The sequence below is a fragment of the Macaca mulatta genome, chromosome 1 (assembly GCF_049350105.2).
Source record: "Macaca mulatta isolate MMU2019108-1 chromosome 1, T2T-MMU8v2.0, whole genome shotgun sequence".
In the NCBI taxonomy this organism is placed as follows: Eukaryota; Metazoa; Chordata; class Mammalia; order Primates; family Cercopithecidae; genus Macaca; species Macaca mulatta.
Window position 1 is genome coordinate 119,093,896 of NC_133406.1, and position 23,423 is coordinate 119,117,318.

Genomic DNA, 23,423 nt, shown 5'->3' on the forward strand with positions numbered 1-23,423 from the left:
TGACGGGCAAAAGTTTTTAATTGTATAGATTAAAATTAACTTTGGACAAAAATTAAAACTCAGGCAGAGAATTTTTTTCAACAACAGATACTAGCAAAAACAAAGGCACAGTAAAAATTGAGACAGAAAATTTCCAGGGTAGAGATATGAATCTAATAATAGACATAGGCAGGGATGATTAATAAATGATAAAATGTTTAGAGCATGATCATTAGAATACAGGACACTTATATTTTAAAAACCACTTTCCCAAATACTTCATTATAAGGAAGGTATCTCTAAAAGGGACAGATCTCCTAGACCCCTCTTTAACCAAGTAACCTGTCCTGATATCATGATCATGGTGATGGACAAACTAGACCTTCTCTGCCAGCAGATGGGCTGAGGTTGGAAACTCACAGCATTGACTTTGCAGTGTTCCCAACAAAACGTTTAGGCTGAATTTAATCATGAAGACATTTTCAGACAACTTCAGAATGTAGATCATTGAGCCAAACAGCTGACCTGTCCTCTACAAACAAGTCCATGTCACCACAATCAATGACAACAACAAAAAGATGAGGAGATATTTTGGGTTCAAAATAACTGAAGAAATGTAGCTACATTATCTTTTTACTTTTTTTGAACCCAAAGTATCTCTTTTCCTTTCTGTTGTGTGATTCATGGTGACATGGACTGTGTGAAGGAGACAGGTCAGTTGCCCTGTTCAGTGTTCTACATTCTGCAGTTGTCTGGTGATTACCTCCTATGAAACCCACGTTAAGCGTTTTCTACAAGAACATGGCATTGTTCATATTCTGTACCGGCAGAGTCCTGGGTGACATGCTGTCTCCTGCCAGCGGCTCCTGACTCCTGTTCTCTACAGGATGGAATTGAGAGGAGCAGGGCTGAGGCCTCTCAATGCTGTTTGTCCATCTAGCTGTGGTCTTCCTAAGTATCGATATCAACTGGAGGCTGAAGGACTGTGGCTTCTCTAACCAAAAGAGCCTAGTGGGTTAACAACTGTCAAGAGCAGTCAGTGGTTCTGAAATACAATCCTCAGCCAAGGATCCCTCCTGTGTTACAGATGGATCCGCTAAAACAAGCCAACACTGAAGATAGAAAGAATGGGGTTAGGTTCATTGAAACCAGGGTAACACCTTTGGATGAGCTAAACACAAAGATGACACTAACCTTGAGCAGGTGTAGAAGCTCAGAGACATGCCGGCAAAATGAAATCCCTGAAGAACTTTGTAGCTACCCAGAGATATGTGGGTATATCTTTCAAATTAGAATGTCTGACAGACCACTCCCGGCATGTGCTGCATAGTTATGTAAACGTGTCACACCTAACTTGGGTCCAATGTCTTCAGACTGAGCACAGGTTGCCACTGGCATGGTCTGAGAATAGGAATAGGGCCATGCCCACTGATCCATCCTATGTCTGGGCTTCCAAATGGAACTACAGTTTCATTCAAGCCTACATGTGCCTATAGGTCCTGCCTGCAGCAATGACATCTCTCAGCTTAGTAAGGGCTGCTTAGTGTGGGAATATGACTACCATCTGGAAGACCAGGTGGAGCCTTATCACTGTCAAAGTAAAAAACCTATTGTCCATGTCAAGGGACAAGCTAATGTGCTGTTCCTCAAATGAGTAAAAGGCACTTCTGTAGTGCTGAAATGAGTCAGGTAATTCAAAGTAAGTTGAAGAAGTCGAATAACATCTATCCAATAAGTCCTGCAAGACTCCAGGCTCTTCCACTTCCACCAGCACGCTGTTGAGCCTGGAAAAGGAGACAAAACTAAAGAAGCAGCCAGGGAAAATCAGACACCACAGAGCCCCAACTAGATTTCAGGGGTAACATGAGGAAGTGGTTAAAAAAGAAAAAGGATAGATCCATTAATGAGGTAAAACAATTATTGACTTTATGTTGGGATAGAACAGGGCCAGGTAGAAAACATTGAAAGAGAAAGACAGAGAGAGAGAGAGAGGCAGAGACAGAGAGAGACAGAGAGAGAAAGAGAGAGAGAGAAAGTGAGCTCAGTGAATTGGCCAGGTGACACACTGATAAGGGAGAAAAAGGACACTCTGAGTTGGTGCCCTCATGACACACAGCAAACAGTGATCATGAAAAGAATGAGCTCAATAGTTTTCCATAAAATGTGCTCAAAATTCGATGCAGTCACCATGAGAGTACAGCTTTTGAGGTATGGTCAACCTGTGATACGTTAGTAAATGATAAGGGGAGGAAGAAATGGAAACCTAAACGTCTACTGCAATGAAAACCAACAGCAATGTCAATAGGAGGAATTCAGCCTTCGTTGAAAACATGAAATCAAACATACTCTGTTTTCCCTGGATCTGTCGTCTCCAGGTGTTAACACAGAACTAAGCATCCACAATTGCTGAAAGTTACCTGGGGCATGGTGGGTTTTGATCTTCTTCCCCTTCTTGGTACTTTTCAATTTCTGCAATAAATTCAGACATGGACAGACACATTAAGCTGATTCCCCTACACACATACAATCCACTGTCTAATCCTCACACAGGGACCTCAGGCGCCTCAGCATGAGAATACAACACTGTGAGAGACATATTTCCAGAGGCCTGAAGGCTGGTCATGATAGAGATTCCTTGGTTTTTGTCCCAGAAACTGTGGGTAAAATGTCCCTATTCTGGCAGATCGTTATCCCAATATCATTTGTCACAAGTTTGTGCAAATGGTTATGCCATATTTTTCCAATCAATTTAAAGCAAATACCCTCAAAAGACTTCTAGGAGAAAAACTGCAATATTTAGCCCTGTCTCATCAAATACTCAGATTGTTCATGGTTGTGAGGATTTTAGACACTAAAATTAGAGTGAAAAAGGAAATCGACAAACCCTTGAGTCAAATCATAGTTCTCTGAATTTGTCACATCTGCCCAGGTCCAATGTCTTGAGAGTAGAATCAGAGTGACACAGGCATGGCCTGAGACTAGGAAGACAGCCATGCTCACTGACCAATCCCATGTCTGGGCTTCCAGGTAGAACTAGAGTTTCATTCAACCTACATGTGCCTACAGGTCCTCACTGCAGCAATGACATCTCTCAGCTCAGTAACGGCCACTTGGAGCAGGAATATGATCTCTATATGGAAGACTCAGTGGATCCTTATCACCTTCATAGAAAGGTACTCACCATCCACATCAAGAGAAAAGCCAATGTGTTGTTCCTCCAGTGAGTAAAAGAAATTTCTGTAGGGCTGGCAGGAGTCAGGCAGTTCAAGATAACTGGAAGGAGATGAATAACATCTATCCAGTGAGTCCTGCAAGACTTCAGGATCTACTACCTCCAGTAGCTCCCAGCTGAGACCGGAAAAATAGAAAAAGTAAAGAATAAGCCAGAGGAAATCAGACACAACAGAGCCTCAACTGGATTTCATGGGTAGCATTAGGAAGTGGTTAAAAAAGAAAAAGGAGAGACGTGCCCAAGATGGCCAAATAGGAACAGCTCCAGCCTCCAGCTCCCAGCGTGGCAACACAGAAGACGGGTGATTTCTGCATTTTCAACTGAGGTACCGCGTTCATCTCTCTGGGGTGTGTTGGACAGTTGGTGCTGGTCCGCAGGTGCAGCCTGACCAGCGAGAACTGAAGCAGGCGAGGCATCACCTCACCTGGGAAGCGCAAGGGGGAAGGGAATTCCTTTTCCTAGCCAAAGGAAATTGAGACAGATAACACCTGGAAAATCGGGTAACTCCCACCCTAATATTGCGCTTTATCAAGGTTCTTAGCAAACGGCACACCAGGAGATTATATCACACACCTGGCCCAGAGGGTCCCTGGCCCACAGAGCCTCCCTCATTGCTAGCACAGCAGTCTGAGATCTAACTGCAAGGTGGCAGCGAGGCTAGGGGAGGGGCGCCCTCCATTGCTGACGCTTAAGTAGGTAAACAAAGCCACTGGGAAGCTCGAATTGGGTGAAGCCCACCACAGCTCAAGGAGGCCTACCTGCCTCTGTAGACTCCACCTCTGGGGACAGGGCATAGCTAAACAAAAAGCAGCAGAAACCTCGGCAGAGGTAAATGCCCCTGTCTGACAGCTATGAAGCGAGCAGTGGATCTCCCAGCACGGAGGTTGAGGTCTGAGAACGGACAGACTGACTGCTCAAGTGGGTCCCTGACCCCTGAGTAGCCTGACTGGGAGACATCCCCCATTAGGTGCAGACCGACACCTCACACCTCACATGGCAGGGTACACCCCTGAGACGAAGCTTCCAGAGCAAGAATCAGACAGCAACACTTGCTGTTCAGCAATATTCTATCTTCTGCAGCCTCTGCTGCTGATACCCAGGCAAACAGCATCTGGAGTGGACCTCAAGCAAATGCCAATAGACCTGCAGCTGAGGGTCCTGACTGTTAGAAGGAAAACTAGCAAACAGAAAGGACACCCACACCAAAACCCCATCAGGACACCATCATCAAAGACCAAAGGAAGATAAAACCACAAAGATGGGGAAAAAGCAGTGCAGAAAGCTGGAAATTCAAAAAATAAGAGCGCGTCTCCTGCTCCAAAGGAATGCAGCTCATCGCCAGCAACAGAACAAAGCTGGATGGAGAATGACTTTGATGAGTTGAGAGAAGAAGGCTTCAGTTGATCAAACTTCTCAGAGCTAAAGGAGGAACTATGTAACCAGAGCAAAGAAACTAAAAACCTTGAAAAAGATTTGACGAATGGCTAACTAGAATAACCAACATAGAGAAGTCCTTAAAAGAACTGAGAGAGATGAAAACCATAACATGAGAACTACGTGACAAATGCACAAGCTTCAGGAACCGACTCAATCAACTGGAAGAAAGAGTATCAGCGATTGAAGATCAAATAAATGAAATGAAGCAAGAAGAGAAGTGTAGAGAAAAAAGAGTAAAAAGAAATGAACAAAGCCTCCAAGAAATATGGGATTATGTGAAAAGACCAAATCTACGTCTGATTGGTGTGCCTGAAAGTGACGGAGAAAATGTAACCAAGTTGGAAAACACTCTGCAGCATAGCATCCAGGAGAACGTCCCCAACCTAGTAAGGCAGGCCAACATTCAAATTCAGGAAATACAGAGAATGCCACAAAGATATTCCTGGAGAAGAGCAACCCCAAGACACATAATTGTCAGATTCACCAAAGTTGAAATAAAGGAAAAAATGTTAAGGGCAGCCAGAGAGAAAGGTCGGGTTACCCACAAAGGGAAGCCCATCAGACTAATAGCAGATCTCTCGGCAGAAACTCTACAAGCCAGAAGAGAGTGGGGGCCAATATTCAACATTCTTAAAGAAAAGAATTTTCAACCCAGAATTTCATATCCAGCCAAACTAAGTTTCATAAGTGAAGGAGAAATAAAATCCCTTACAGATAAGCAAATGCTCAGAGATTTTGTCACCACCAGGTCTGCCCTACAAGAGATCCTGAAAGAAGCACTAAACATGGAAAGGAACAATTGGTACCAGCCATTGCAAAAACAGGCCAAAATGTAAACTCCATCGATGATAGGAAGAAACTGCATCAACTAACGAGCAAAATTACCAGCTAACATCATAATGACATTATGATATTAAGTTCACACATAACAATATTAACCTTAAATGTAAATTGACTAAATGCTCCAATTAAAAGACACAGACTGGCAAATTGGATAAAGAATCAAGACCCATCAGTTTGCTGTATTCAGGAGACCCATCTCACATGCAGAGACACACATAGGCTCAAAATAAAGGGATGGAGGAAGATCTACCAAGCAAATGGAGAACAAACAAAAAGCAGGGGTTGCAATCCTAGTCTCTGATAAAACAGACTTCACACCATCAATGATCAAAAGAGACAAAGAAGGCCATTACATAATGGCAAAGGGATCATTCATCAGGAAGATCTAACTATCCTAAATATATATGCACCCAATACAGGAGCACCCAGATTCATAAAGCATGTCCTTAGAGACATACAAAGAGACTTAGATTCCCATACAATAATAATGGGAGACTTTCACACCCCACTGTCAACATTAGACAGATCAACAAGACAGAAAGTTAACAAGGATATCCAGGAATTGAACTCAACTCTGCACCAAGCAGACCTAATAGACATCTACAGAACTCTCCACCCCAAATCACTGGAATATACATTCTTCTCAGCACCACATCGCACTTATTCCAAAACTGACCACATAGTTGGAAGTAAAGCACTCCTCAGAAAATGTAAAAGAACAAAAATTATAACAACTGTCTCTCAGACCACAGTGCAATCAAACTAGAACTCAGGACTAAGAAACTCAATCAAAACCACTCAACTACATGGAAACTAAGCAACCTGCTCCTGAGTGACTACTGGGTACATAACGAAATGAAGGCAGAAATAAAGATGTTCTTTGAAACCAATGAGAACAAAGATACAACATATCAGAATCTCTGGGACAGATTTAAAGCAGTGTGTAGAGGGAAATTTATAGCACTAAATGCCCACAAGAGAAAGCAAGAAAGATCTAAAATTGACACTAACATCACAATTAAAAGAACTAGAGAAGCAAGAGCAAACACATTCAAAAGCTAGCAGAAGGCAAGAAATAACTAAGATCAGAGCAGAACTGAAGGAGACAGAGACACATAAAACCCTCCAAAAAATCAATGAATCCAGCAACTGGTTTTTTGAAAAGATCAACAAAATTGGCAGACTGCTAGCAAGACTAATAAAGAAGAAAAGAGAGAAGAATCAAATAGACGCAATAAAAAATGTTAAAGGGGATATCACCCCAAACCCCACGGAAATACAAACTACCATCAGAGAATACTATAAACACCTCTACACAAATAAACTAGAAAACCTAGAAGAAATGGATAATTTCCTGGACACTTACACTCTCCAAAGACTAAACCAGGAAGAAGTGGAATCCCTGAATAGACCAATAGCAGGCTCTGAAATGGAGGCAATAATTAATAGCCTACCAACCAAAAAAAGTCCAGGACCAGACGGATTCACAGCCGAATTCTACCAGAGGTACAACGAGGAGTTGCTACCATTCCTTCTGAAACTATTCCAATCAATAGAAAAAGAGGGAATCCTCCCTAACTCATTTTATGAGCCCAGCATCATCCTGATACCAAAGCCTGGCAGAAACACAACAAAAAAAGAGAATTTTAGACCAACATCCCTGATGAACATCGATGCAAAAATCCTCAATAAAATACTGGCAAACCGAATCCAGCAGCACATCAAAAAGCTTATCCACCATGATCAAGTGGGCTTCATCCCTGGGATGCAAGGCTGGTTCAACATACACAAATCAATAAATGTAATCCAGCATATAAACAGAACCAAAGACAAAAACCACATGATTATCTCAATAGATGCAGAAAAGGCTTTTGACAAAATTCAACAGCCCTTCATGCTAAAAACTCTCAAAAAATTCGGTATTGATGGAACGTATCTCAAAATAATAAGAGCTATTTATGACAAACCCACAGGCAATATCATACTGAATGGGCAAAAACTGGAAGCATTCCCTTTGAAAACTGGCACAAGACAGGGATGCCCTCTCTCACCACTCCTATTCAACATAGTGTTGGAAGTTCTGGCTAGGGCAATCAGGCAAGAGAAAGAAATCAAGGGTATTCAGTTAGGAAAAGACGAAGTCAAATTGTCCCTGTTTGCAGATGACATGATTGTATATTTAGAAAACTCCATCATCTCAGCCCAAAATCTCCTTAAGCTGATAAGCAACTTCAGCAAAGTCTCAGGATACAAAATCAATGTGCAAATATCACAAGCACTCTTATACACCAGTAACAGACAAACAGAGAGCCAAATCATGAATGAACTCCCATTCACAATAGCTTCAAAGAGAATACAATACCTAGGAATCCAACTTACAAGGGATATAAAGGACCTCTTCAAGGAGAACTACAAACCACTGCTCAGGGAAATAAGAGGACACAAACAAATGGAAGAACATACCATGCTCATGGATAGGAAGAATCAGTATCATGAAAATGGCCATACTGCCCAAGGTAATTCATAGATTCAATGCCATCCTCATTAAGCTACCAATGACTTTCTTCACAGAATTGGAAAAAACTGCTTTAAAGTTCATATGGAACCAAAAAAGACCCCGCATCACCAAGACAATCCTAAGCCAAAAGAACAAAGCTGAAGGCATCACGCTACCTGACTTCAAACTATACTACAAGGCTACAATAACCAAAACAGCATGGTACTGGTACCAAAACAGAGATATAGACCAATGGAACAGAACAGAGTCCTCAGAAATAATACCACACATCTGATCTTTGGCAAACCTGAGAAAAACAAGAAATGGGGAAAGGATTCCCTATTTAATAAATGATGCTGGGAAAATTGGCTAGCCATAAGTAGAAAGCTGAAACTGGATCCTTTCCTTACTCCTTATACGAAAATTAATTCAAGATGGATTAGAGACTTAAATGTTAGACCTAAAACCATAAAAACACTAGAAGAAAACCTAGGTAATACCATTCAGGACATAGGCATGGGCAAAGACTTCATGTCTAAAACACCAAAAGCAATGGCAACAAAAGCCAAAATTGACAAATGGGATCTAATTAAACTAAAGAGCTTCTGCACAGCAAAAGAAACTACCATCAGAGTGAACAGGCAACATACAGAATGGGAGAAAATTTTTGCAATCTACTCATCTCACAAAGGGCTAATATCCAGAACCTACAAAGAACTCAAACAAATTTACAAGAAAAAAACAAACAACTCCATCAAAAAGTGGGCAAAGGATATGAACAGACATTTCTCAAAAGAAGACATACAGCCAACAAACACATGAAAAAAAGCTCATCATCACTCGCCATCAGAGAAATGCAAATCAAAACCACAATGAGATACCATCTCACACCAGTTAGAATGGCAATCATTAAAATGTCTGGAAACAACAGGTGCTGGAGAGGATGTGGAGAAATACGAACACTTTTACACTGTTGGTGGGACTGTAAAATAGTTTAACCATTATGGAAAACAGTCTGGCGATTCCTCAAGGATCTAGAACTAGAAATACCATATGACCCAGCCATCCCATTACTGAGTATATACCCAAAGGGTTATAAATCATGCTGCTATAAAGACACATGCACACATATGTTTATTGCAGCACTATTCACAATAGCAAAGACTTGGAGTCAACTCAGATGTCTATCAGTGACAGACTGGATTAAGAAAATGTGGCACATATACACCATGGAATACTATGCAGCCATAAAAAAGGATGAGTTTGTGTCCTTCGTAGGTACATGGATGCAGCTGGAAACCGTCATTCTCAGCAAACTATTGCAAGAACAGAAAACCAAATACCGCATGTTCTCACTCATAGGCGGGAATTGAACAATGAGATCACTTAGACACGGGAAGGGGAACATCACACACCAGGTACTATTGTGGGAAGGGGGTAGGGGGAGGGATAGCATTAGGAGATATACCTAATGTAAATGATGAGTTAATGGGTGCAGCACACCAACATGGCACATGTATATATATGTAACAAACCTGCACATTGTGCACATGTACCCTAGAACTTAAAGTATAATTAAAAAAAAAAAAAAAGAAAACAAAAAGGATAGATCCATCAATGAGGTTACAAACTATTGCCTTTATGTTGTGATAGACCACGGCCAGGTAGAAAAGAATGAAAGAGAAGGACACACACACAGAGACACACACACACACACACACAGAGAGAGAGAGAGAGAGAGAGAGCTCAGTGAATTGGCCAGGTGACATACTGATGAGGGAGTCAAGGACACTCTGTATTTGTGCCGTCAGGACACACAGTGAACAGTGATCATGAAAAGAGTGGGCTCAATAATTTCGCATAAAATGTGCTCAAGTTTCCCAGCAGTCACCATGAGAATACAGCTTTTGAGGTATGGTCAACCTTCACTATGTTAGTAAATGATAAGGGTAGGAAGAAATGGAAACCTAAACATTTACTGTAATGAGAATCAAAAGCAATGTTAGTAGGGGTAATTCAGACTTGTCTGACAAGATGAAATCATTATTTTCAGCATGTACTGTTTTCCTTGGACTTGGCATCTCCAGGTGTCAACATCAAATTAATAGTCCACAATTTCTCAGACTCACCTGGGACCTGTGTCCTCTTGCTCCTACTTTTTCACTTGATCCCACCAATGTCCTGCAAATAAATTCAGATGGGGCCTCTTACATTAAGCAGTTCTTCCTTACACACAGAAACATTCCTCTGTCCAATCCTAACACAGGGACATCAGTCTTCTCAGTGTGAGAACAGGAGACTTTGAGAAAAATATACCAGGAGGCCTGAGGTCAAGTCTTGAAAGAACTGACTTGGTTCCTTTCATGAGCCTTGGGCAAAATTCCCGTTTTGGAACGTTATCTTCCCAATGAGCTCTGTCCTAGGTTTCTGTACAAATGAGCAAAGTCTTTCCCAATAGATTGTAGGCAAATAGTTCTAACACCTTGTAGAAGAGATACTGCAATATTCAGGCTTCTCTCATCAAATACCCAGGATTTGATACTTTAAGAGATTGGGGACACTGAGATTTGATGAAGGGGTGCAATGTATCAGCTCTTGAGTCACAATGAACTTGGTTCTACACAGAAGCATCAGCTATTATGGTTTTGTGGATGAAAAGTCAGTCATTTATCTAGAAAACATACCAGCAAGATGATGGACAGCTGAGCTAAAACAAGCCAACTTAGAAGACACAGAAAATGGGGATGAATTCAGTGAAACCTGGGTCACATCTTCCACTGAGAGGTAGACAAGGGTGACACTGGCCTTGGGCAGGTAGAGAACCGCACAGACATGCTTTGGGAACAAAACTCATAAGGAACTTAGTAGCTGGCAAGAGACATTTAATTCAGATGAGCTGATCTGACAGACAACTCCTGGGCATGTGCTGCAGAGCTTGGTGTGAGTTCGCCACACCTGCCTTGAGTTCAATGTCCTGACAGTCAGTCAAGGGTGGCAAGGGCATGGCCTGAGACTAGGAAGAGAGCAAAGCTCACTGACCCACCCCATGCCTGTGCTTCAGACTCAACTCCAGAGTGATTGAAATCTACACTGATATATAGGTTCAGTTCACAGTGACGGCAACTCTCAGCCCAACCAGGGGCACAAGGCCCAAAGATTATGGGGTCCACCTGGGACATGAACTGGAGCTTCATCACCTTCACAATGGAGTACTCACTGCCTATGTCAAGAGCCAAGCCGACTTGCTGTTCTTCTAATGAGTGAAAGGTGCTCTTGTAAGACTGGTACAAGGCAGACATGTCAGCAGGAATTGAGAGAGTCAAATAACCTTCATCCCAGGACTCCTAGGGGGCTTCCTCCTCTTCAGACTCCTGCAGATTCCTGATGAGCCAGGCAGCACAGAGATGACAGAAGATTTAACCAACAGAGATTAGACAGCAAAACCCCCCAGATGATCTGATGGGAGAGAGAATGGAGTGGTCACAAAAACCAAAGGCATTTTTCCTTCAAGAGAAATAAAACTATCCTTCTAAATGCAGGGTGGAGGGTGACTGCTCTGAGGACAGAGCAAAAATGGGCAGCACGTGCTCAGTATATTTGCCACAGATGAGCCAACGCAGGGCACCCAGACTCTCCCTGTAAACTACCGTCATGACTTGCAGCACAGAGAACTAACACAGGGCTTCAACTACTTTGCATAAATTGGGTTGAATTTTGCATGCGGCATTCAAGTGAACAGAGCTCTTGAGGCAGTGCAGACACACAGCTTGTGTATTAAGGGCCCCATTTTTCCAATATTTTGATATAATATGTTTATTTTTCCAATTTCTTTTCTTGCACAAATACTAGCAAACATACTAACAACAAATGGGCAGAAAGCATATATACATCTCTCTCTGGATTTAAACACATGGGAGAGAACAGGTGACACCAAGAAATCCCTGTTTGAGGGTCTGGAGTGGACCTCCAGCAAACTCCAACAGACCTGCAGCTGAGGGACCTGACTGTTAGAAGGAAAACTAACAAACAGAAAGGAAAAGCATCCACATCAACAAAAAGGACGTCCACACCAAAACCCCATCTGTAGGTCACCAACATCAAAGACCAAAGGTAGATAAAACCACAAAGATGGGGAGAAACCAGAGCAGAAAAGCTGAAAATTCTAAAAACCAGAGCGCCCCTTCTCCTCCAAAGGATCACAGCTCCTTGCCAGCAACGGAACAAAGCAGGATGGAGAATGACTTTGACGAGGTGACAGAAGTAGGCTTCAGAAAGTCGGTAATAACGAACTTCTCTGAGCTAAAGGAGGATGTGCAAAACCATCACAAGGAAGCTAAAAACCTTGAAAAAAGAATAGATGAATAGCTAACTAGAATAAACAGTGTAGAGAAGACCTTAAATGACGTAATGAAGCTGAAAACCATGGCACGAGAACTACGTGACATATGCACAAGCTTCAGTAGCTGATTCGATCAAGTGGAAAAACGAATATCTGTGATTGAAGATCAAATGAATGAAATGAAGCAAAAAGAGAAGTCTAGAGGGAAAAAAACAGTAAAAAGAAATGAACAAAGCCTCCAAGAAATATGGGATTATGTGAAAAGACCAAACCTATATTTGATCGGTGTACCTGAAAGTGACGGGGAGAATGTAACCAAGCTTGAAAACACTCTTCAGGATATTATCCAGGAGAACTTCCCCAACCTAGTAAGGCAGGCCAACATTCAAATTCAGGAAATACAGAGAACACCACAAAGATACTCCTCGAGAAAAGCAACCCCAAGAATCATAATTGTCAGATTCACCAAGGTTGAGATGAAGGAAAAAATGCTAAGGGCAGCCAGAGAGAAAGGCTGGGTTACCCACAAAGGGAAGCCCATCAGACTAACACCAAATCTCTCGGTAGAAATCCTACAAGCCAGAAGAGAGTGGGGGCCAATATTCAACATTCTTAAAGAAAAGAATTTTCAACCCAGAATTTCATATCCAGCCAAACGAAGCTTCATAAGTAAAGGAGAAATAAAATCCTTTACAGACAAGCAAATGCTCAGAGATTTTGCTACCACCAGGCCTGCCTTACAAGAGCTCCTGAAGGAAGCACTAAACATGGAAAGGAACAACCGGTACTAGACACTGCAAAAACATGCCAAATTGTAAAGATCATTGCTGCTAGATAGGAAGAAAGTGCATCAACTAATGGGCAAAATAACCAGCTAACATCATAATGACAGGATCAAACTTACACATAACAATATTAACCTTAAATGTAAATTGACTAAATGCTCCAATTAAAAGACACAGACTGGCAAATTGGATAAAGAGTCAAGACCCATCAGTGTGCTGTATTCAGGAGACCCATCTCACATGCAGAGACACACATAGGCTCAAAATAAAGGGATGGAGGAAGATCTACCAAGCAAATGGAAAACAAAAAAGGGCAGGAGTTGCAATCCTAGTCTCTGATAAAACAGACTTTAAACCAACAAAGATCAAAAGAGACAAAGAAGGCCATTACATAATGGTAAAGGGATCAATTCAACAAGAAGAGCTAACTATCCTAACTAAACATATATGCACCCAACACAGGAGCACCCAGATTCATAAAGCAAGTCCTGAGAGACCTAAAAAGAGACGTAGACTCCCACGCAATAATAATGGGAGACTTTAACACCCCACTGTCAATATTAGACAGATCAACGAGACAGAAAGTTAACAAGGATATCCAGGAATTGAACTCAGTTCTGCACCAAGCAGACCTAATAGACATCTACAAAACTCTCCACCCCAAATCAATGGAATATATATTCTTCTCAGCACCACATCGCACTTATTCCAAAATTGACCACATAGTTGGAAGTAAAGCACTCCTCAGAAAATGTAAAAGAGCAAACATCACAACAAACTGTCTCTCAGACCACAGTGTAATCAAATTAGAACTCAGGATAAAGAAACTCATTCAAAACCACACAACTACATGGAAACTGAACAACCTGCTTCTGAATGACTACTGGGTAAATAATAAAATGAAGGCAGAAATAAAGATGTTCTTTAGAACCAATGAGAACAAAGACACAACATACCGGAATCTCTGGGACACATTTAGAGCAGTGTGTAGAGGGAAATTTATAGCACTAAATGCCCACAAGAGAAAGCAGGAAAGATCTAAAATTGATACTCTAACATCACAATTAAAAGAACTAGAGAAGCAAGGCAAACAAATTCAAAAGCTAGCAGAAGACAAGAAATAATAACGAAGATCAGAGCAGAACTAAAGGAGATAGAGACACAAAAAAACCCTTCAAAAAATCAGTGAATCCAGGAGCTGGCTTTTTGAAAAGATCAACAAGAAAACCCTGTTTGGTTCGCTCACCTGGTTCATCTGATTGCAAGTGCCTATATTGAGAGGACTATGAAATTAAAACCAATACAGTTACCACAAATAACGCACAACATTGTTAATAAGGATAATTTGTAGCTGGGTGAACAGAAGAAATAGTTCTATTCATCACCTCCCCTTTTTCCCTAAATCTACAATCTCTAGGTGTCACTACTGAAGTAACAGCCCACAGTTCCACAGCATTACCTGGGGGACACTGGCCCTTTTTCTTCCTCTTCCTCATCATCGCTTTCATTTTCTGTAAATAAATTCAGAGAAGCAGGTCACATTAAGTAATTCACACTTCACATATGACCAAATCACTGTCCAGTCATAGCACAAGGATGTAACTATTCTCAGTGCAAGAATATGAATTCTGACAGGAATATTCTAGGGTGCCCTAGATAAAGTGTGGTGAGAAGTAGATGACCCTGCTTTCCAGACCCACAGGCCAAAGTCTCCCTCTACATGTAGACCATAATGCCATATTCCCTGCCTGAGTCAAAGTTAAACAAAATTTTTCCCAAAAAACTCTCCAGAAATTGGTCAAACAATTTTCTAGGAGTGTTGCTGCAATACTGACTTATATCACCAGGTAACATGGACATTAAATGTTTAGAGGCATCTATACATGAAACTCGACTGATAGATAAATTTGAACAACTCTTGCTTTAAAAAGAATCTGTGATTTGGAAGGCCAAGACAGGTGAATCATTTCAGGTCATGAGTTAAAGACCAGCCTGGCCAATATGGGGAAACCTGGTCTCTACTAAAAATACAAAAATTAGCCAGATGCAGTGGTGTGCACCTGTGGTCCCAGCTACTCAGGAGGCTGAGGCAAGAGAATCACCTGAATCTGGGAGGCGGAGGTTGCACCAAGCCAAGATGGTGACATGGCACTCCAGTCTGGGTGACAGAGCAAGACTCCATTGCAACAACAACAACAACAAAAATCTATGATGCTAAAAAGAAACACTGGATCAGCCATTGCACTGATGGAGTGGAGAAACAGGGTCCAGCCTTGCTTTATGGAAATATATCAGCAAAGTAAAGAAGAAAATTTTCCGTCCTGATTTCAGGGTGACTGTGCAGCTAAGCAAGCTGACTAAAAGGAGATCCAGATTAAAGCTGAGAGCAGTGAAGCCTAGGGATCAATATTTCCAGATACAAAGGCAAGGCTGCCAGCTTCCTTAAAAAGGCATAGAAACTCCATGAACATTGTTCAGGGACAGATGACTTAATCGCAGATGACAAGAGATACTGAATCGAAGCTAGAAGGCCTGACAGATACTTCCTGTGTACCTCCTGCACTCAGGTGACTATGAGATTGTCACATCTGCATGGGGTCCAGTAACTTGATACTGGGGACTGGCAGACAAAGGCATGACATGAGCTGAGAAGGACAAAAAACTCCCTGATATCTGTTTAGATGCCACTGTAGGTTTTATTCAAAACAATTTGTGTGTATAGAGCCTGTCTTCAGAGTTTACCTTCCTCAGCCTAGACAGAGGCAGGAGACACAAGGAAAAGAGAGGCTACCTGGGATAATATGTACAGCATCTGCCCACTCATCATGAGAGGATGAGTCAATGAAAGGTGAGTTGAATTTGTCTTCATCAAATGTGATCTTGGTATTCCTGTGTGGCTGGTTCGAGTCATAAGGGCCGTGGCTATTTGAACAAGTGACGGCACATTCCTCCAGTGAGTCCTCAGGGACTTCCCTTTCTTTGGCCTTCTGCACCTCCCTGATGAGCCAGGTGGGACAGAGAAGAAAGAAGATTAAACACAGGGGGATTGGACCCCAGGGAATCCTAGCTGGTTTTGGCAAGAGGCAAAAAGAGAGTAGTCCAAGAAAGCAAACAGGAGGTTCCCTTTAAGAAGTGACAGGCAATCCTCTTCTCTCTGCAACAGAGCATGGCTGCCGTGGGAGCCAGAGAGGAAGAGAGCAACTCATGTTCACTGCACTGGAAAGACAGGAGCTGAGGAGGATGAAGACTCAGCTCTCCCTGTACAGTACAGACATGACACTCGGCGCACACAGAGAGACAACAGCTGCCACACCCTGTGTCTAAGCTGGGTTGAATTTCACATACTGTGGCCAAGGGAATGCAGGCTTTGGGCCCATCCTAGATGCCAGAGAGGGTGCGCCTCCTAGACCCTTTTCATATGTTACCACCCACTACTTGCTCCTGAGTATTCAGTGTTACCTGGGGGCACACGAATCCTGTACTTTCTCAGCCTCCTCAACTTGAACATCTGCATCCTCACCTTGGCCATTTTCTGTAAATACAGAAGTGTTCGTTCAGGTATTTCCCACTTCACACTCTGCAAGCACAGTCAGCCCAATGAGCACAGAGACATGAACATCTAGGCGTGGGTCACCGTTCAACTGAAAGCTCTCATGTTTTATCTTTAACAAAATGCCCTGGCGTCGTTTCCTGATCCATCAGGCAATGCATTTCTGATCTGGAGGGCCACCATCAAGATGTGGCCAAATATTGAAAAGACCTTTTGGTCCCCATATCACTGGAGGCTTGTGCAGCCTCTCTCTGGCCGTTGGTAGCTGTCTCCCCCATCCTGCCACAGATCTGATTCCCAGGCACGGGCTTGGTGTCCTGTCACAGTTTGCATTTCCAACCTAATTTTTTCTCTTAGGAGAAGACAAACTTGTCCCACAGTCCTCTATACATCAGGAGACTGCACAGGCCCTCCACGTGGCTTCTGCTGTGTTATTCAGGGACATTCTCTCCATGGGGAGTGCTCCAGTCTGAAGCCCTTCCTACCACCAAATGCCCCCACATCAAGTGCCTTCTCCAACACCACACGGCGAGGGGCTTCATCTCATTCTGAAAAACAGTTGTAAGTGTTCCCACATTTGGATGCTTCAGACCCTTGCAAGAGACAATTTGGCTGCCTTTGCAGATGGAAAGAGAGAAACTCAGGAAGGATAAATCACTCCCTCACTGACAGTTACTAAGAACATTGCCAAAGAGACAGCCTGGGAACCTTCATTTTTAGTCCAGAGCTCTTTTCACTCTAACAAGTGTCCTCCCGTCACAGCCTCCTTCCTGTCCTTTAAAACTAGACAGATGCTGCCTCTTGTTCCAAAGACCACCTTCCATCAAGGAAGGAGGGTCATTTGCAATACTGTGACCTCCAACCTCATGGGTTTCCCATCTCTGTTCTTACCCAGGAAGTCCTGGTCATGTCATGGCCACATGTTTAGTGGAAAGAAGCCCCACCGATACAACCGTCATTGTGAAAGTGTGGAGGTCTGGAGTCTCTCATAAGCCTGGGGTTTGGGGTCATCAGGGCCTGTGGCCATCTTACCTGAGCTGAGCTTTTGGACGAGGTGCTGTGCCAGCCTACACCCCTCAGCCAGCTGTTCTTGGATGTCCCGCCGCTGGGACTTGTCCGGCTCATCCGGAGTGAGGAGGGCCTGGAGATGCTGAGTCAATGAGCAGGAGGCATCTCTCCCTTCCCGTAACTTCTCCCTTAACTGTATCAGCTCTTGTGCCTGAGAGTGAACCAGGACTTTATATTGCCTAAGGTGAGAGGGTAGAGAACATTTAACAGTGGAAAGGGATGAGCGACAATGTCCTCAAGGAGACCTCCAAGCAGAAGGTCAGCACATGTTTAAAGGAATGTCTGTGGCCAAGAGAAAGAATAGAAAATGGTTTACAGGCTTCCTCTATATCAGAGAGGGCTCCTGTAAGATCCTTGATGATGTTCCATTCATCTTTCTCTTCTGTAAACAAAAGTAGGTGTCTTCCTAATTCGTTTCAAAAAGACATCCTTTCAGTTCCTCACTCTGGCCACGGACATTTCCATGTGAAAATACGCATAGTGCATCTTGCGGCGATAGATACAAAGCCATGTACAGAAATGAGGCCGGGTGCAGATGGGGAGAATTGAAAAGACGAAAGAAGAAAAGAATGACAGTGTCGAGAAGGCAACATTGAATGAGTGGAAGAATGAGACGCCGTAGCCAGTCAGGAGGTGATTCTGACTAAGGGTAAGTGGGGTGGTGATGACACACCATTTTGAGTATACTGAATGCTGCTGGGTGGTTTGCACTCCTTTGATTAATTTCGTGTTATGTAAATTTCACCTCAACAATTATTTGTTTGAAAAAGAGAAAACAAGGCTCTGAGAAACAACTGCAACCCATAACTTATTATTATCCTTGTTCTCTGTTTGATAAATATTTGTGTCGTGAGCCTGCCATGGCAATTCGTTCCCTTCCCTGACCCAGCTTAGCTCTTACTTCTCCCGCCGAGCTGCTGTACATCAGAGATTTACACACCTGCCCACCTGCCTGCCCCCACGGGGCCCCCTCACCTGAGCTCCTCAGCTTCCTTGAGCTGCTCTGAGAGCTTCTCCCCCTTGAACTGCAGCTCATCCCTCAGCATAGATTTTATGAGTTCTTTGCACTCTTTATACTCTGAGAAAAGACAGACACGCCTGCCTCAGTGGAAGGCTGGACATGCTGCTGTGGTCACTGCCTACAAGGCAGGAGTCGGGTCCATCCCAAGGACAAAACTGTCCCCGCTACCAGGCTCTAGGCAGGGATTTCCACGTCTTTACTCTTCAGTCTCCCGACTTTCTGGCATCTGATCCTCCAAAATTTAGAGACAAAGAAAGAGAAACTCAAGGCACATCAAGGAAATTGACAAGATGATTCAACCACAATGAAGTGGAGTCAGAATTCATAGCCCCTGAGGTCTGAGTCTGAATGCGGGGCTGCTTTCCCAAGCCTTCAGCCTCTCCTCTAAAACACTGCACTGGGCCATGAAGCAGTGATTTCTTGTACAGTTGGGAAGGCCCCTAGGACTATGGGACTGATGGTTTCCCTTTTACTGGGAATTTCAAGGACATGTCAAAGATTTTTAAAATCTTTGATTTCTAAATCATATCTTCAGATATGATTTTAAGAATCATATCTGAAACATAAAGTATGAGACATAAGACCATAAGGCCATGAAGGAAATATGCTCAAATACTAATAAAGTTTGTGTTAATTTAGAAACAGTAGAATGAAGAACTAATAGATAGTGTTTACTCTGTTCCAGTAAGTGTTCTAGGAGATTGACAAGAAATAGCTCATGTAATTCACTGCAGCAATTTACAGAGATAGCTATTATTGTAGTACCCTATGAACAGATGAGGAAACTGAGGGACAGACAAGACAAGCAACTTGGATGGAGCCCAGGATAGAGGCCCAGGTCCCTGCTCTGCCCACTGCACTACTACTTCCACACATTGTTGGGTGCGATCTTTCTTCCTCTTTAGGAACAAGAGCCTGTGCCCCAGGAAGCAGGACTTCCTCTCACCAGGGTACTCTCTGCTTTTTTTTTTTTTTTTTTTTCCTCCTTGACAAGTCTTCCCCTGTCGCCCAGGGCTGGAGTGCAATGGCACGATCTTGGCTCACTGCAACCTCCGCCTCTTGGGTTCAAAAGATTCTCCTGCCTCAGACTCCCGAGTAGCTGGGATTACAGGTGCCTCCCACCATTCCCAGCTAATTTTTGTATTTTCAGTGGAGATGCGGTTTCTCCATGTTGCCCAGGCTGGTCTCAAACTCCTGACCTCGTGATCTGCCCACCTCAGCCTCCCAAAGTGCTGGGATTACAGGGGTGAGCCACTGTGCATGACCCCTACTCCCTGCTCTTGATGCTGTCACTTACAGATACCACAGGTTCTATTAGGAGCAGACACCTCTTGAAGCTCCTCAGAGCGGGTACTGGGTACTATCACAAAGTTTCCCTCAGGGTCACTAGAACAGAGCTTTGACTATTGGGTCTCAACAGAATCTTGTACTGAATAAAAGTTCACTAGTCCCAGACATTTAAAACAACAGACTAGATGTTATTTGTCTGCAGGATCTTATATAGTACAGAGAGGATTCTTGAAAACATGATGAAGCCTCTTGGAGAAAACAGGTCGTTCTGTGCCTGTGTCAGAAAGTAACAACTGGGATTTGAACTCTAGTCCCACCCCCATCTGACTGCAAACATGGAAAGTTGCTAAATACTTTGGTACCTCTCTCTTCCAACCTTAACAAAATGTTAAAATACCCATTTCTGTTTTCCTAGAAGTATGGGAAGGAAGAAATTATTTTTGATGGAGAGAGCATTTAGTTTCTCAGAGGGAAGACAGGACATCATTCATCACTTTCGTGATGGTGAGCCTATAGATCTTACTGTATTTGTTCTGCCTGTTGACCAGGAAGCAGGCCACTTCACTTGAGTTACAAGAAATTTCTCTTTGATGTTTCTGAACTGCTGTTTCTTCTCTGCCAGCTGGGGGCGCAATTTCTCGTTGATTTCTAGAATGCTCATCTCTGCCTTCTCACTGGACCAAGGGCCGGCAGATACCACCATGTTGAGGTTTGTGGCAGAAGAGGTGGAGCCAGGGACTGGGGAGAAGAAATGCAAACACATGGTGGGTTAAAAACTGGTGAAACCAAATAGGTTTAATCAGGACTGAGGGATGTCAGTAACTGAAATTCTTAACTTACTGTTGAGAAAAACATGATCACTCCCCACAGTAATTTAGGATCCTTAACCACAAAAACAAGGTTTGAGGTGTCTGAGCTCAGAGCTGAAGGCACTGCCAGTGGCTCAGAGTCTGACAAGAGTGAGGAAGACTGTCGCCAGCGTGCCAGGTAACCGTCTGCAGTTGCAATAACAGAATTAGAAGGTGGGGGTGTCGTGGAATCTTAGGAGCCCTGCATTCCAATTGCCCAGTCTTTGCTGAAACACAGGCACCCTGGTCTCACCTGAGGGTCACCACCAATGGCGATCATTCCTTCAGCATTCACTCTCAGTATTCGTGTACCCTCGTGACAATGGCACAGACCCATCTCTTTCCCAATACATCTAAGCATATTCCTCACTGTTTAGCTCTTGTCTGTACAAAATCGTCAAGGCAGAAACAGTTTCCCAACAGGTTATAGTTTCTTAATGGTAGTCATGAAGTCACCCCACCTGCTGTAAGATAAAACAGAGCCTTAGGCTTTTCCACAGGTGTAAGATACCAAACTTTTAGCCTGCTCTGATATCCTCTGGGTCTTCTGCAGTTTTTTCTGTATCCACTAGAAAGTGAATGAATAATTCATTTTTAAAAAATGTTTTCTTTCCTGTCTCAGTATTCTTCTTCCTACAACCCACTGTTATGTTGATTTCTTTTTCTCAGTGGGGCACCATCTTGGGCTTTCATTACACTCTAGACCAGTTTGGCATCCCTACGTCCAAAGCTCTTCCTCTATGTGGGTTGATTTGTTTTTTAATGTCACTGAGCACTACATTTCATACTTATCACTTATGGATGTCATTCAAGTGCCACAAGACCTCTTTTCAAGGTATCAAGTGATCACAATAATTTATATAGAGATCTCCTGAAAACACATGTGACCATCTATCTTGGGAATTTTTGTAAACCTGAGGCTATTTTGTTTTCCCATATACTGAAAAGAACAGGGCCACGAGCAGTTCTTGTGGAATATGGTTTGATGTATATTTTGTTGAGTTGGACTAACACCATTGATTTTTGGTTGCATTCCACTAACAGAACATGGCAAGATCACGGTTCCGGTCAGGGTTGGTTGGTGATCCTCAGTGTTGCTGTGCAGTAGGTGAGTCTGAGGTGAGAGGAATGAGCAGAAAAGAGTGACCCCCTGAACTACCTCCTCACTTTCTCAGCTTTCATTCCCACCTAGGTTTTGTGAGCCTGGAACTTGGGAGACTGTTCTGTAGCCCGGGTCTCCTAAGATTGGCTGCTGGACTTGCCTGAGTTGAGGGTGCAGTGGGTGTGACCCTGGGCTGCCCAGCATTCATGTGGAAGTGAAGGAAGGAGGACTGGATCAATCCCATTTGAAAGCATCTGTCTCTGCAGCCCCCACCATCCTCCAATGACACTGTAAGGATACTGCTTTGAGATCTACCAAAGGCTTTAAGTCAATGCATTTTCTGGGGTCTGGGAGTCCTGACATTATGTGTCAGAATGAAATCTTTCAAGTTTCTAAATGATAAAACTGCAGGTTCACAAAGTTACATGGCTTTCTTGAGGTAGCACAGGGATGAGTTTTCAGCACTGCCAATAAAAGCAATCACAATAATTATTCAGTAATTATTCATATGATCCATATAATTCAGTAAATATTCACATAATTATTTAGTAATTATTCATTGACCAATTCATACAAGGCATTTTGTTCAAAACTGTGCTCATATTTGGACATTGTGTCTTCATCATAATCCTTAAGGCAATGCTATTATCCATAAGTAACAGGTAAGAAACCTGAAGAAGAGGGATAGCAAATCATGTGTTTGGCCATTATTTCCATTTTTTGGTTTTTGTGATGCTGGAAGAATGAGCAGAATGAGTCACGGGAAAAGAATTCATTCCTATATCATTTTCCAGGACAGAGTTGTGCCCTCCTAGAGTACTGGGACCAAAATTCCCAAGTGTCTGCAACCTTGCTTTAACAGTATGGGAAATAACCTCTATCACCTGGAATTTCCCTGGAACTTTGGAATATGCAAGAGAAGTATGAGACTTGGGTCTTCCCTTGTGTTTAATTCACTCTTCTATGGAATACCAATGATTCTCACTAAGATTTTTGCCTTTTTATAACCACAATGTATGTTTTATGGAGAAGATTTTACACTTTGCTCTATTTAGAAAGAATAAATATGAGCAATGGTTTAGGTTTCATGTCCTGGACTTAATATTTTTCTGATTTCTGTTTTGAGATTAAATTCTCATGTAAATAGAAAAATACTTATTATTTCTCATAAGGCCAAGTTTGTTATTAGTTTGAGTTTTTGAAGATGAAGCACAAACTTTTGATTTTATCTTTGTCTGTCCCCATCAGCGCCACTCATTGTCTCTCAGTATGACCTAGACTTGCCCTGCAGTTACCCTCGTCCTGCTGAGCCATCTCCTCAGCACTGTCCAATTCCATCAGTGATTCGGGCTCCTCCCAAGCCTCCCTGAAATGGGCACAGGGATCAGGACATCAGACACATTCCAGACACAAAGGCAACCCACACTGTAGA

The 23,423-nt window shown here is 42.8% G+C and overlaps 3 protein-coding genes across 7 annotated transcripts in view; 1 reads left to right on the forward strand and 2 right to left on the reverse strand.

Annotated features, from left to right (window-relative positions):
- NBPF11 (NBPF member 11) lies at positions 1-22,222 on the reverse strand. Its single transcript, XM_077950050.1, is given in 12 exon segments — positions 1-1,763; positions 2,397-2,448; positions 3,161-3,332; positions 10,117-10,169; positions 11,206-11,369; positions 14,572-14,623; positions 15,904-16,109; positions 16,572-16,644; positions 17,695-17,909; positions 18,706-18,808; positions 20,565-20,601; positions 20,604-22,222. Coding segments are annotated over 12 exon segments (1,572 nt in total). The 5' UTR covers positions 20,805-22,222; the 3' UTR covers positions 1-1,519.
- Positions 1-23,423, forward strand: part of LOC708768 (NBPF member 20) — an 853,661-nt gene that overhangs the window by 92,064 nt on the left and 738,174 nt on the right.
- The window catches only part of LOC144331760 (uncharacterized), a 23,759-nt gene continuing 22,193 nt past the window's right edge, over positions 21,858-23,423 (reverse strand). For all 5 annotated transcript variants that reach the window (XR_013399269.1, XR_013399235.1, XR_013399268.1 and 2 more), the window contains one exon: positions 21,858-22,455. The gene's annotated coding sequence lies outside the window, so the exon portion shown is untranslated. The remainder of the gene's footprint in view (positions 22,456-23,423) is intronic.